Genomic DNA, 15,082 nt, shown 5'->3' on the forward strand with positions numbered 1-15,082 from the left:
TGAAATCATGCTTGATGGACTAGGTGAATCCAACAATTGCACTGGGTGGCATGTGGGGGTATGGACATGACCTATGGGATTTGGAATGACATGTGGTCGATGCAAATCATGCGTACCAACAAAGGAATTTTTTTGCTGAGAGTATGAACCACATACACTTCTTTTTTTATGGACACTACTCTCGCTTCAACATATTCTGACATTTATTGGACATTTAATATTAGGTGTTGAGTTAAACAAATCATTTTTACACAACTCAAACATATTAATATCATTAAAAAAAAGTACTCATTTTTTAATTTCTAAAAGAAGTAGCTTAAGATATAATATAAAATATTAACAAAAATCATGTCTTTACTGTATCTTGAGACTTGTTATCATAGTTTAAAAAGATGAAAATATTATAAATTTAAATATTGTTGTATGTTATTTATATTTTATTTGATTAAAGTCTCTTTCTTTGTGTGCATGTGATCTCTCCAAATCTCATAGAATTTTTTTTTTGATAGATACTCAAATGTTATCCAATATTTAGAGAAAATAAAATATAAATATGATAAGATTTATGGTGTGATAAGAAAAAATATATAAAGAAATGAAAGATATTGTTGTGTTTAAAATAAAAGATCGTTCATGTATGTTATTTATTAAATCTGACTTGAAAGAAGTTAGTGGAGGTCCTCGCCATTTAGCCTATCCGTTGGTGAAGAGGATGAAGGAGCCTAATGCTTGCTAAATTTGGTTTATCCTCAGAGCAGGGTTATATTATAAGGAGTTTGACTCAGTTCCAGGATTTGCCTACTAGTTGATGGATCGCATACTTTGTTACCTAAGCGTGTTTGCGGGTGTCCTATTTATGTTAAAAAAAATAAAATGGTTCTGATAGTATGCATTGTTGTTGGCCCATAATAGGATGAGAAGAAAATTATGGTTGATTATCCATAAAGTGGGGGGTAGTTTTCTATAAATGGTTGTTTTCCTCTTTGGGGGAATTAGTTAGTGAATGTTGAATAGCGAGCAGGAGAATAACTAAGTATGCAGATGAAAAGTAATTGCAGAATTGAGAGAGGCAAAATAAAAAAAGAATAAATGTGGCTGCCAGGTACAAAGACTGCTTCAATAATTAAGAAGGGGGGAGGAAATGGATTGGTGGCAGTTGCCATAGAAAAGGATAACAAAGGGAGCAGACACGCTCTGAAATGGGCTGCTGATACTCTTCTTTCGAGGGGCCAAACTCTTGTTTTAATCCACGTCTTGCACACCACCTCCCCATCTCACGAGGCCATAATATGCAATATCAACACCAACTCCCCAGCTGCATCCCCACATGTCAATATTACAAAGGATCTTTTCCGCACCTTCCATTGCTATTGTTCACGCAAAGATGTATGTATGTATGTATGTATTTATTTATGGGTTTTTCTTTTCAAATTGCTTTGCTTACTATTTATTCATTTCATCAGATACAATGCCTTGATGTCCTTCTTGAAGACATGGATGTGGTCAAAGGAATAACAGAATATGTCTCTTATGCTGCAATTGAGAATTTGGTGCTTGGTCAAGCCTCCAGGCATGGCTTTATTAGGTAGTAAAATAATATGGTCCCCTATCATCTTACAATTACCAATGAGTTAAAATAATGCATCTTTCTTTTCTTTCTTCGACTAAATGCAGATTCAAGTCAAGTACGCCAAGCAACATATTAAAGGGGGCGCCAGATTTCTGTACTGTGTATGTGATTTCTAAGGGCAGAATCTCTTCAGTTCGGAGTGCTGCTCGAACAGCCCCACATGCCTCCCCATTGCTGAGGCACATACAGATTCTACATGACGAGAATGCACGTGAGTCTGAGATATCGTCTAAATGTATGGTTTGTTTATTTGAAATTAACTATGTTTGTGGTGCAATTCTTAAATTGTTTTGATCGCAATCACAATCACACACACCCATCTATATATATATATATATACGCTATTGCTTCTTCAGATAACAGGGCATCAATCAAACCTTCCAGCTGGCAGAGTGAATCCATGAAGTAAGTTTTCCATTCCACTTAATTATTATATTATATGACATGACACAACATAACACAGTAACGTCAACATAAACATTTTCCAATCCATGTCTGAAGACAATCACAACTTGGCAGAAGAATAAACTTGAGTGGAAGGTCATGCATGGACTTCCCCGAATCCGACTCTGACATATCATTTGTAAGCTCTGAGAGGCCCAGCAGTGTGCGTTCATCCTCTGTTTTCTATGACTATTTTGATCTTCATGCCCGAAATCCACGAACTTCAACCAGTTCAGATCATAGCTTGGGATCAACCCGTATGAGACCCAAGTTCTCTGACCTCAGTTCAACCGACATTTCATTTTCAGAGGATAGCCGCCGATCATCAGTTTCTTCTTCCTTGCTAAACGTTGTCAGTCAGCACTTTCTTCTTTTCTTTATCTTAGATACAAAATCATCTTCTATAACATCCGACTTATGCTAAAACGTACGTACATTCAGGATGAAGCCGAAGCTGACATGAGGAGCTTGAAGTTGGAGTTAAAGCATACATTGGAAATATACACTACTGCATGCAGAGAAACACTAGCAGCACAACAGAAGGTAAAAATAGATGCAACGAAATGCGATTGTTATTGAGATTTGTGGTGTGGTGGTAAATGGTAGTACGCTTTATTTTTGGTACGTACAGTTAGGGGAACTGCAAAACTGGAAAATAGAGGAAGAAAAGAAAATGGAGGAGATGCAGTTGTCCCAGGAAGCAGCAGAGGCAAGTGTGGAGCAAGAGAAAGCAAGAAGTAAAGCAGCAAGGGAAACAGCTAAAGCAGCAAAGAGAATAGCAAGGGTGGAATCGAGTAAAAGAGAAAGTGTAGAAGTGAAAGCCCTTAAAGAAGCAGAGGAAATGAGGAAACAATTGGACAATCTAACCCAAAACGACAAAAGATATAGGAGATACACAATAGAGGAGATTGAAAGAGCCACAGACATGTTCTCAGAAGCAAGGAAGATAGGGGAAGGGGGGTATGGACCTGTGTACAAGTGTTACCTAGATCATACACAAGTGGCGGTGAAGGTTCTGCGTCAAGATTCAGCTCAAGGGGAGGCACAGTTTCAGCAAGAGGTGAAAAAATTAACAAAAAGAAAAAAAAAGTGGAAATGAAATGAAATGAAATGAAATGAAATAATAAATCAATATATAGTGTTATGAATGAATTGCAGGTGAACATACTGGGGTGCATAAGACATCCAAACATGGTGCTGCTAATAGGAGCATGTGCAGAGCACGGAATACTGGTATATGAATATATGGCGAAAGGAAGCTTGGAAGACTGTATGTTTGGAAAGAAGAAGGAGAAGGAGGGAAAGATGAGGAGTTGGAAGGTAAGGTTTGGAATAGCAGCGGAGATAGCAACGGGGTTGCTGTTCCTACATCAGACGAAGCCAGAACCATTGGTGCACAGGGATCTGAAACCGGGGAACATATTGCTGGACCAGAATTACGTGAGCAAGATAAGTGACGTAGGATTGGCGAAACTAGTACCGGCAGCAACGGCGGGGAACGGGACGCAATGCTGCATGACAGCAGCAGCGGGAACATTCTGCTATATAGATCCGGAGTATCAGCAGACGGGAATGCTAGGGGTGAAGTCAGACGTATACTCTCTGGGGATAATTCTACTACAGTTGTTGACGGGAAGGCCTGCCATGGGACTGGCACACCAGGTTGAGGAGTCGATCAAGAAGGACAGGTTTGGTGAAATGCTGGACCCCTCTGTCCCGGACTGGCCTCTGGAACAAGCCCTCTGCCTTGCAAACTTGGCTCTCCAATGTGCACAGCTCAGGCGAAAGGACCGCCCAGACCTTGCCACACTCGTATTGCCTCGCCTCCAAATCTTGCGAGACTTTGCTTCCCTTCATTCATCCACCTCTTCCGATCAAGGTATACAACTTACTTACTGCATTTACTCCCTCACTCCTCAAGGATGCATCTTCTTAACAACTTGTTTCTTTTTCTCACAGGGCCCAATGATCACTAATCTCTTTTAATCCCGCCAAATCATTTCTGAGTGTTCCAGATATCATTTTTTCCACTTGTATATATAAACCAAAAGAGATCAAAGGATAAACAATTTTAATTTAAATGATAAGATTGAAGTGAGAGATACATACAAAATATAATATAATCTTGTATAAATTATTGTATTATATCATATCTTTTTTTTAATTTTGTAAATAAAATCACTGTTATTCTATTAAGCTACAAATTATACTGATTCTTTTTATGCTATCATTATTTATTTTGATGTCATCTTATTATACTTATCGTGCATATTTTATAATTAAATGGTAATGTAAAATTTATTTATACTATAATTACATGACCTATTTTCTCTTATATTAATATTCATTAACTTAAACATTGTACATATAAAAAAGAAAGATATTGTTTTGTGAATATCCATCCCTATTCTCATATGAACTTGCCAATTTAATATTTATTTTAAATCTAATAAATAATTGCGAAACGTTTGTGTATAAGCTTTTTTGCTCCAAAAGTAATTATGTCAGTTGAAGGGATTGAGTTTAGGCTTTTTGGGTGGAGTCCTTCAATATGGGCAAAGCCTCTGCAGTTATAAATTGGCTCATTACATTACATATATAGGACTCTTGTTCTGTTGCTGCGGGACACGTACGTACGGGTGCTTGTGTTACTAGTTTCTAACTGCTGCAACTGCTATTCATTACGGATTGAGATTTTTAGTGCGTCTTCCATGGGATATTTGGGAAAGCTTTTTTTGTCATGGGGTCTGCAATAAGCAAAGGTTCCATGCTTTTTCGGCTCCTTTCAAGACCATATTTGGGGTATGGTTCATCTTCATCATGCAGTAATAGTCAAGTTGGTAGAAAGAGATTCAGAGAGAGAAGGTCTTGGTCTTAGGAGATTGAGGAAAAGTAATAAAGCCAGATCGAATTAATAGGCCTCAACGTACCTAAGATCTTCAAGTGCGAATGATTGCAATGTAATCTAGGTTACTAGTTCTAGTGGCAGTGCGTGCATGTCCTAAGTCCTAATCCGGAGTCGGGTGGAACCTTGCATCACGAACAAGACATTTACCAAATTTGACATTTGCATCGTGCCTTGATCAATCTGCATACAGTCACTTTCAATAACATTTCGAAATAATTTTAATAAACACTGTTTAATTTGGGATAACTTGTTTATACGTTTTGAAAAATAAGGTGGTTTTTGGTTTGGTTTGAGTTTTTTTTTCTTCAAGTTTTCAAGATTTATAAAATATATATAAAAAATTACTTTAAAGTGTCACTATGTTTTCACTTTCTTCATGAAAAAGTTCATTTGTTGTTTTTGGTCTTGGGTCTATTGTTGAAAATATTTTTAAATAAAGTGTTTTTTAAATTTTCAGCAAACATATTTTTATTCTTATTTTATGTTTTATTTGAAAATAAAAGCAAAAGACGTTCAAATTAAATAATACGTGAGCGTTTCTCGTGTTCGTAACCCATTTTTAGATGGACAAGAACAAGTCAACAAAAAATGTAACAAAGATATATTATTTTTAAATAGACAAATATTAAACAGTATGCTAATAACATTGTTTTTATCTTTAATTGAAAGACATAAATTTATATTGTCTATGATATTTTTTAGGTTTTTTTATGATTTATATAATAAATATTTTAAGAATACTGATTAACACAAGTATATATTTATATTTAATGTTTAAATATGTTTCTAGTTCCTATAATATATTTATTGTAAGATTTTAGTCCTTATAACTTTTTTTAACTTTATTAGTTCCTATATAAAATCTATTTTTTTAGTCTCTGCTAATATTTTTTAATCTTTATAAAATTATAAACTTTTAATTCATGTCTCATATTAAATATGTTCTTTTTAGTTTTTATTATTAAGTAAACATTCTATTCATTGTCCTTTACATATTTATCATGTTATTGTTTGTTCAACTGAAGAATGACTCAAACTAAACCAAAGGACCAACATCAATAAAAAAGTATAATAATGAAATTGTGTAGCTTCAATGAAATAATGTTCTTTTTTTCTTATGTCTTATTTATTATCACTAAAATTAAAATATAAGGCTGAATCTTCTTAATCATAATATAGTGTTTGGCTGGAGGAAAATAGAGGAAAAAGAGAGGGAGGAATTTTTTTTTTCAAACTTTGGTTGTTTGATTTAATTTTTAAGAGAGGAAGGGAAGAGAATAAAGTTTTTCTTTTTATCTAATTTTTGCTCCCCTCCATTGGTAAGATTTGGAAGAGAGAGGAAAATAATTTATTTTTTATAATTGAAATATCTACTTGTGTTTTGAAATTTAAAACCACAAGGACATAAAAGTAAATTTATTTTTAAAACACCTCTCATTCCCTTTGATTTGTGAACAAAAAATTTAAAAAATGATTTCATTCCTTTTCATCCATTAAAATCTCTCTCATTTGATTCTCTCGATTAAATATAATATCTAATCAAAATCTTCCTAGATATTCCTCTTCTCCGTTCCTATAAATCAACTAGTTCGTAAAAAAAAAAGTTTTGATAATCACATTATTTCTACTTTAGCGGATTCATTTTATGTGTCTTTTAACAAATCACGCTACCTCCTGTATTTAAAAAGTTTGGTTAATTTAGTTAACAGAATTTGTTCAAAAATGATTTTTTTTTCCAAAAATATCCTCGTGAACTAAACGAACAAACATTAATAGTTTATATATTTGTAATTATCATGTTATTCTAAAATTGAATTTAATAAAAATTATTTTTGTAAAGAAATGATAAATGTAAGAAATATTTTAGATTAAAATTTATAAAAAAAAGATGAAGTTATATTTCTAATTCGGAGCTTACATGTACAATAGGGATAGAAGGTGATAATATATTCATATGTCTTAATTTTTTATATTTATTAATATTACTCTTAGTTCTAAAAAAATATTCTTGAGTTAATACAAGTGATTAATAAAACCGTAACAGATGTTAGAACGTAAGAATTAGTAGTTAAAGCGTAGGGGTATGATATGAGTGGGCAATTAAAATGCAGTTAAGAAGAGATGTCGTAAGGTCATTGGGTAAATCTGACAGGTTAACAATGGCACGCAGTTTGTTTAATAATTAAAAAATAGTCAGTGTGTAAAATAAAGGAAGAGGTTCCGGTTTCTGAGAAAAACGACGGCAGCGCAAACAAGCGTAAGAAGCATTAGATCTGCGATTTCATTTCAATTTACGTGCTGGATCTATTAAAAATGGGAGATCTACTTCTTACGCTTAATTTGATTTCTTCTTTTCTTGGCTAGTCTCGGAGCATGCAATGCAAAGACAAGTGAAGAATTCAGCGACCTGGTTCAGGGGCGCCCAGAGTCAATGATGGATCATGACTTGGAGACCGCTGCTTTGGGGGCTTACCAGGACAAGCCTAGAACCTTCCCCAACATGCGCACTAAACCTTACACCCCTCTGGTCAGTTCTTTCCTTCCTTTCAATACGGATCAAGTCGCCACCGCAACCACTTCGCCATATCAACAAACGCCTCTTCCTTCTTACTCCTCTCCTCCTTCTTCTCTTCTTTGTATATCTTATGCTTGCCTTCTTCCGTTTTTCTGCAGATATTTCGTATTTTACTTGGTATCAATGTTCGTGTCCTCTTCATTCTTTTGCTCCTCGGCTTGGGAGCTATCTTTTACGTCGGAGCTTCTACTTCTCCTATCATTGTCTTTGTTATCTCTGTTTGTATTCTCAGCTTCCTTGTGGCCATATATCTTACAAAGTGGGTCCTCGCAAAAGATGAGGGGCCTCCTGAAATGGTTCAGGTAAATCTCTTTCCTATAATCTCAACTCTTTTATCATGACTGCTTTTCGATTTCATCACCATCAACCCTTGTTTTCTTGTCCTGAGCTTAGCATGTTGCTTTCTAGATATCAGATGCTATACGAGACGGAGCTGAAGGATTTTTCAGGACCCAGTATGGGAGTATATCTAAGATGGCCATGTTGCTTGCCCTTGTTATTCTTTGCATATATTTGTTTCGCAGTACAACTCCTCAACAGGAATCTTCTGGCCTGGGAAGGTGACATCATAAATTATACATGCTGTGAATCTTCTCTTGTACCTTTTACTTGTTCTGATCTGTCATTTACATCCTGTTTTAGGACAACTTCTGCATACATCACCGTAGCTTCTTTCCTTTTAGGCGCCCTTTGTTCCGGTGTTGCTGGATATGTAGGGATGTGGGTGTCAGTTCGTGCCAATGTCAGAGTCTCTAGTGCTGCAAGACGGTCTGCAAGAGAGGCATTGCAGGTTAAACCATCATTAATTCATCATCAGTTTCTGTGAAAACAATGAACAGTTCACTATTTGTGTATTAACTGGAAGGAATTTGCGCAGGTAGCTACTCGTGCAGGTGGTTTATCTGCTATCATTGTCGTTGGTATGGCCGTAATTGGTATAGCTGTCCTTTATGCCACATTTTATGTTTGGTTGGGAGTGGACTTGCCTGGTTCAATGAAGGTTACTGATTGTATGTGTAGACTTCTCCCCCTAACCTATTATCATAAATTGATTTTTTTTTAATGTTTGAAATTTAAATACTGTTATTATTGAACCTGCATGGGTGGGTGCTCTTTATGTTTCGTCATTATCTTTTCAAAATACTTTTTCATTTGATAAGTGTTTATAATTTGGTGAATTTTTATTTTTGTCCATTTGTAAACTGAAAAACGAAGAGCTAAGGTGGTAAACTTGGGTGAGGATTTGATTGTGGTCATAAGTGATTCCTTAATGTACAAAAAATATAAATGTATGTCCCTTTTTTTGTCTCATAAAAAATAAAAAAAGTCCTCTACTAGTCTATTTCCCTTTTGTATCATATTGAGCTGAAGAGGGAATAGTTAAATTGACTGAGATAAGTTTTAGATGATATGTTCGCAATTATTAAGGTATATAAATATTGATTGTCTACTTGACTATGACATGATTTAAATTTTTGTCCGTTCTGTCACCTATTCTCTCTCTCCCTCTCTCTCTAATTTGTCATTGATTTTTTAAAATTCTTGTTTTCCTTCAGTGCCTCTTCTTCTAGTTGGATATGGATTTGGTGCCTCCTTTGTTGCACTATTTGCTCAGTTGGGTGGTGGAATATACACAAAGGCAGCTGATGTTGGAGCAGACCTTGTTGGAAAAGTAGAACAGGGAATACCTGAAGATGACCCTAGGAATCCTGCTGTTATTGCTGATCTGGTAATTGTTTGATTTTTTTTTTTACTTTGTTTTGATGTGTCCACACATTAGCATTGATGATTATTTCATCTTCATCTGGGTCTCAGCAGATTACTACTTAATGTTTTTTGGGCTACAGGATAGTTTGTGGAAATGATTTCGAAATAAGTTTTTATCTTTATAAGTACCTTGAAAAGTATTCTGCTCTCTGTTATTCATGTTTAAATTACATAAAAGTTTTTCATGGTGCTATTTAAAGGTGGAAACACAGCAACAAAAGCCTTATCCCATTTGGTGAAAAGGTGGAAACACGAGAGAATATATTTTAGTTTTTCCATCCATAAGTCAATTGTATAAATCAAGCAATGGATGGTGTTCTCTGAATTTAAGTTCCTAAGACCTGAATATTTGCATTTATGTTTTTTATTCGTCAGAGACTTATGGCGTTTTCTGTAAACTTTTATTATCATTTTTGGTTTTGCCAAAATATTTGATAAAACAGAGAACAAAGTGCAGTGAAGTATCTTTATTTAATATTTAGCTTCAAGCTAAGACTGCCTGAGAATAATGAAAATATTGTTATGAAAAAATATTATTAACTGATTGATAAAAAATGCAGTTTCTTTTTTTTTTTTTTTAAATTGATTGATACATGCAAAATTACACCAGCTTAATGAGAAAAACTGCTTAATGTTTATAATTTCCTTGACTTGTGCTTTTTGTTTCTTTGTTTATACTTTTTCTGGTCTTGTACTTCCATTGGTACCTTACTGGTTTTAATTTTATTTTAAGGTTGGTGACAATGTGGGAGATTGTGCTGCTCGAGGTGCTGATCTTTTTGAAAGTATTGCAGCTGAAATAATCAGTGCCATGATACTTGGTGGAACAATGGCACAACGCTGTAAAATTGCAGGCAAGTAACTGAGTTACACCATTTTGTGCCTTTCTTGCTTACTTTTGGTTATCAGACTTGTATTGATGCTCATCTAATATGATGTTTTCTCTTTTGTTTCAGATCCATCTGGCTTCATCTTGTTTCCTCTTGTTGTTCACTCATTCGATCTGATAGTTTCATCAGCTGGAATATTTTCTATTAGGGGTACACGTGAAACTGGAATTATAGTTCCCATGGAGGATCCTATGACAATTCTTCAGAAAGGATATTCTTTTACAATAGTTTTAGCTGTTCTGGCATTCGGTTTGGTAATGGTTAATCTTCATTTGTGATATTTTAATTTTGCTTTTCTATGCTCTCTGGTTTGGCCAACCATTCATTGTTCCAATTGCTGTAATTTTTAAATTGAATTACTTTGTAGTCTACCCGGTGGTTACTCTACACTGAGCAAGCACCTTCAGCATGGTTCAATTTTGCTTTGTGTGGGTTGATTGGTATTATCACTGCTTACATATTTGTCTGGATTGCCAAGTATTATACCGACTACAAGCATGAGCCTGTGCGCATATTAGCCCTTTCCAGCTCTACTGGCCATGGGACCAACATAATTGCAGGAGTCAGTTTGGGTCTGGAATCTACTGCTCTTCCCGTCCTTGTCATCAGTGTGTCAATTATCTCAGCTTTCTGGCTGGGCCACACCTGTGGACTAGTAGATGAAACAGGAAACCCAACTGGTGGGCTGTTTGGCACAGCTGTGGCAACAATGGGAATGCTTAGCACTGCTGCCTATATTCTTACCATGGATATGTTTGGCCCAATAGCTGATAATGCTGGAGGAATTGTAGAGATGAGTCAGCAGGTAGTTCTTGCTAGAATAATTTGGTCCATAGTGTTATTTCTGAGATTCCTCTTGCTATGTATACTGACTATTAACCTATTTTCAGCCTGAAAGTGTCCGAGAGATAACTGATGTCCTTGATGCCGTAGGAAACACAACCAAAGCTACCACCAAAGGGTTTGCTATTGGTTCTGCTGCTCTTGCATCTTTCCTTTTGTTTAGTGCTTATATGGACGAGGTTTCTGCATTTGCTCATGAACCTTTTAAACAGGTGCGCAGAACTAGCTTCAACCTAATTAGGCTTAAATTTGTTTAGGTCCCTATATAATACATGCTCGGTTTGTTGATGTTCTGTTTTTTTTTTAAGAGGAGGGGGACCTAGCTTAGAGGTGAAAATTGGATACCATTCCACAACTCACATGGTTTAAGTATCCTAGGTCCATCATACTAAACAACGGAGAAATAGAGGGTGGCATAAACTGTAGGATTCAAGAGGGGTGGAAAGGAGGAATGTTTTGAGTATTCTTTCTGATAAAAATTAAAATAGGTATTGCTCTAGTGTAAGGGAAAATTTCACTGCATAACTATAAAGACTTGCAATGTTGTACTATGGCACTATATGTTGGTTGGTCAAAAGTCAATGAGAGAATAAACATAATGTATCATCAATGAGGGCATTGTGTTGGATAAGTGGACATATACTGGACAAGACAAGATTAGAAACGAATCCATTAGAAAGAAAGTTGGGGTAGCTCCTATTTTAGAAAATATGGAGGTCTTGCCTTGGGTTGTTTGAGCATGTGTGGAGAAGACCTCTAGAATCCCCAGCTAATGGAGATTTAATGAATTGACTGAATTGGGAAGAAATAGCCTTTATAAGGACTGGTTTGAAAGATTAAAAATGTAAGGACTAAAGCCAAAATGTATGCATTTTTTAGGGACTAAACATATTTAAGTCACTCCCCTAATTATTATTACTATTATTGTGTCTCATCAGATTTCACTGGTTCTTCTAAGTTGCAACTTATGATTGAGTTGCAGGTTGATATTGCTATTCCCGAAGTTTTCGTTGGTGGGCTGCTAGGTTCCATGCTTATATTTGTTTTTAGTGCTTGGGCCTGTGCTGCTGTTGGCAGAACTGCACAAGAAGTTGTTAACGAAGTGAGAAGGCAGTTCATTGAGAGGCCTGGTATAATGGTGAGTTTGGGTTTGTAAAGTAATATTATGTATGCCAGTTTAGGTTTTGATCTTCTCTCTTTTTTTCCCTTTTATGCTTTTGACAGGATTACAAGGAGAAACCAGATTATGGTCGCTGTGTTGCTATTGTAGCATCTGCGTCGTTAAGAGAGATGATAAAACCTGGTGCTTTGGCAATCATTTCACCTATTGTAGTTGGTGGGTTAACTTTTAATTTTACATGTCTGCACATATATTATCATTAATAAAACCAGGGGACAACGGCAACAGTTTTGCAAATTTTTGATGTATTGTAACCATGTCACATACATGTGACCAACATAATTGCTTGATAGGCTAGATCATATGCCAAGCAAATTAATGTTTGTAATCATTTGAGAAACAAATTATAGATATCTTGTTAACTTTCCACCGGCAACAAAAACCTTTTAAAATATATCATCATGTATTCATAAGACACCAGTGGCTATATTTAGCACATATTGTTGCACAACCTACCTAGATGGAAGAGACTATTATTTTGAAATCCCTTATAATATTTTGTTTTTTCAACTATGAATTCTCCCTCCCCCCGCCAATACCTTTAATTGTTCCATTATTTTGTTGCTAATAAATAATTATTCCCTAAGCCCCACAAATCATCTCTCATATTCGGTCTTTGCAAAAAATTGTTTGTCTCATTCATGGGAATCAGCTGTTATTGTTTGTTCAATATTTTTTGGTGATTGGTGATTTGTTATTCTTATATCTGTGTCATGAAATATTTTTTATGCCATGCAGACTTTACCATATTTTTCTATCACTTGCAGGTATTCTGTTCCGAATTTTGGGCTACTATACAGGGCAACCTTTACTCGGGGCCAAAGTTGTGGCTGCTTTGCTCATGTTTGCAACAGTGTCTGGTATTCTTATGGCACTTTTTCTGAACACAGCAGGTGGTGCCTGGGATAATGCAAAGAAGTACATTGAGACTGGAGCTCTTGGAGGCAAGGGAAGTGAGGCTCACAAAGCAGCCATAACTGGAGATACGTAAGTTACTGCTTATGCTACTTTAGTTGCACAATAATGCCATTAGCATGTCAGCAGCCATTATTATAGGGAGCACATGTGATTCTTTGTGTCCCTTTTTATAAATAGGTTTTGTTTCCTTATATCTGGGACGTGGTTTTCAGTTACTTTGAATTTTCTTCAATACTTTTTCACTATCTGGCTATTGACTATGGTTGGCGTTTATTATAATATACTCTGTAGCATTTTTCTGTTTTGTCTAGCAGCAATGATTTGTGTGTTTATAATGTGTCTCATGCAATGCCATGACTGCCACTGTGGCTCTGACCTGTGCCTCAATATGCCGTCAATCATCAGAGTAGTTTCATAATCTTCATTATGCTTCTCCTTTCATTAACACTGCATCCTATCCTCTCCTTCACCCAATCATTAGGTTACACAAGCTTAGGCTTATTGCACATGCTAATGTTCTCCTACTTGCAACCATGCCAAGCCGTCTGTTGCTGCTAACCAACTGTCACTGTTCTGACAAGCTCCTTAGTGCCATTGGCCCGTGCTTGCACTATCCTTAGTACTATCTTTACTTTGTGGTTGGCTGGTCGTCCTCCTCAACCACCCAAACATAACTATACCTCATTCCCATTTGGATAAACAGTGTGGGAGATAGCATGAATGCTTTTCCTAAATTTGTCATTGAGCATGAAATTTGAGCTTTATGATTGTCTGATTGCTGATGTAAACTGGCACACTGTATAGTTTCATTTGTTTTTGGAAATGAATAGATGTTACACTAGAACTATATATCCTTTTAATAAATCTTCACCTAGCCTAATTTGGTAATAGTGTTTTCCTTTTCTTGAATTTTCTATGCTGGGTTAATGATTTCATCTACGTTGTGTTGGTTTACTTTACTCTTTTTGACTAATTTGGCAGAGTGGGAGACCCATTCAAAGACACAGCTGGGCCTTCAATCCATGTCCTCATAAAGATGCTTGCAACGATTACACTGGTAATGGCTCCAGTCTTCCTGTGAGTGAGAGTTGTTGATATCTCTATTGCGGCCGCCTCAGAAAAAAGCATACTTGCGCGAATTTGATTTTGCTAATTTTGGAAGTATAGGGATAGGTTGTATGAATCTATGATGTAAATGGACGAGCCTGATTTATAGTGACGATGAATCTTCTTGCCCTTGATGAGAATAAGAGAGATTAGTTGACTGGAACATATGGAGAAAATAGTGATTAGAAAAATTCCCCCATATTTTTTGGTCTTTAAATTTCATGATGGCCCCGTGTTCCTTCCGGAGCGGCTAAATTAAATTAAGGAATCACAATGTACCTAAAAACAATTCCGGATTGCTGATTACATTTCGGAACTGAACATATGTGCTCATAAGTTGTAAGTAACTAAGGGATGACATTGCTGAACATTTTTAGCCCATCCATCCTTAGGTTTAGTTAGGGATAGGGTAGGGGACTGTGTTCAATCGTTTCCTCTCGGGCTGGAGTACTGGATTTAAAGTGAAGATATGACGTGTAAATGTAAAGGAGTTCAATTTCGGTGCACGAGTCCTTCAACCAGGATAAATTATTTGGAGAATAATTTTTTTGAAAAAATTAAAATGAGATATGTTGGACATTTTTAGTGTAATTGATCTCTTTATTATCTTAAAATAAGAGTGTACCTTGTTTTTTATTGTTTTATTGATCCCATTATAGTTAGTGTAGATTATAAATTAAAATGTCATTTACATATTTCAAGTTAATTTTAAGTTAGTTTGGGCCCATTTTTTTTTATTCTTAATTATGTAATGTAACATTTTTAATTTTAAGACAAATACTACAGTAAATTTTTGGTGTTTTTGTTTTTTTTATAAAAC

General features: G+C 35.6%; 2 protein-coding genes across 9 annotated transcripts; both read left to right on the forward strand.

The window, feature by feature from the left end:
• Window positions 1–609: 609 nt before the first annotated feature.
• On the forward strand, window positions 610–4,287 carry LOC114417868 (U-box domain-containing protein 35-like). Of its 7 annotated transcripts, none has more exons than XM_028382898.1 (9): window positions 610–1,386; window positions 1,464–1,585; window positions 1,675–1,865; window positions 1,987–2,035; window positions 2,132–2,423; window positions 2,516–2,617; window positions 2,706–3,134; window positions 3,233–3,953; window positions 4,034–4,287. In XM_028382898.1, the coding sequence occupies exons 1-9, from the start codon at window positions 1,090–1,092 to the stop codon at window positions 4,048–4,050; spliced, it is 2,220 nt and encodes a 739-aa protein (XP_028238699.1). In that variant the 5' UTR covers window positions 610–1,089; the 3' UTR covers window positions 4,051–4,287. The 7 variants fall into 7 exon arrangements, with proteins under 7 accessions (XP_028238699.1, XP_028238701.1, XP_028238702.1 ...); XM_028382900.1 differs by having other exon boundaries at window positions 612–1,386; window positions 1,675–1,841; window positions 2,132–2,426; XM_028382901.1 differs by having other exon boundaries at window positions 612–1,386; window positions 1,675–1,841; window positions 2,150–2,426.
• A 2,800-nt stretch (window positions 4,288–7,087) lies between these two features.
• Window positions 7,088–14,841, forward strand: LOC114417869 (pyrophosphate-energized membrane proton pump 2). Of its 2 annotated transcripts, XM_028382904.1 has the most exons (15): window positions 7,088–7,239; window positions 7,347–7,509; window positions 7,656–7,859; window positions 7,966–8,117; window positions 8,200–8,347; window positions 8,435–8,567; window positions 9,114–9,286; window positions 10,058–10,178; window positions 10,281–10,468; window positions 10,582–11,019; window positions 11,105–11,269; window positions 12,040–12,195; window positions 12,282–12,393; window positions 13,005–13,224; window positions 14,137–14,841. In XM_028382904.1, exons 2-15 carry the CDS (start codon window positions 7,414–7,416, stop codon window positions 14,234–14,236), a joined length of 2,406 nt encoding a protein of 801 aa, XP_028238705.1. In that variant the 5' UTR covers window positions 7,088–7,239; window positions 7,347–7,413; the 3' UTR covers window positions 14,237–14,841. The 2 variants fall into 2 exon arrangements, with proteins under 2 accessions (XP_028238705.1, XP_028238706.1); XM_028382905.1 differs by lacking the exon at window positions 7,088–7,239 and having other exon boundaries at window positions 7,259–7,509.
• Window positions 14,842–15,082: the final 241 nt, after the last annotated feature.

Source organism: Glycine soja, chromosome 7 (genome assembly GCF_004193775.1).
Source record: "Glycine soja cultivar W05 chromosome 7, ASM419377v2, whole genome shotgun sequence".
Taxonomy (NCBI): Eukaryota; Viridiplantae; Streptophyta; class Magnoliopsida; order Fabales; family Fabaceae; genus Glycine; species Glycine soja.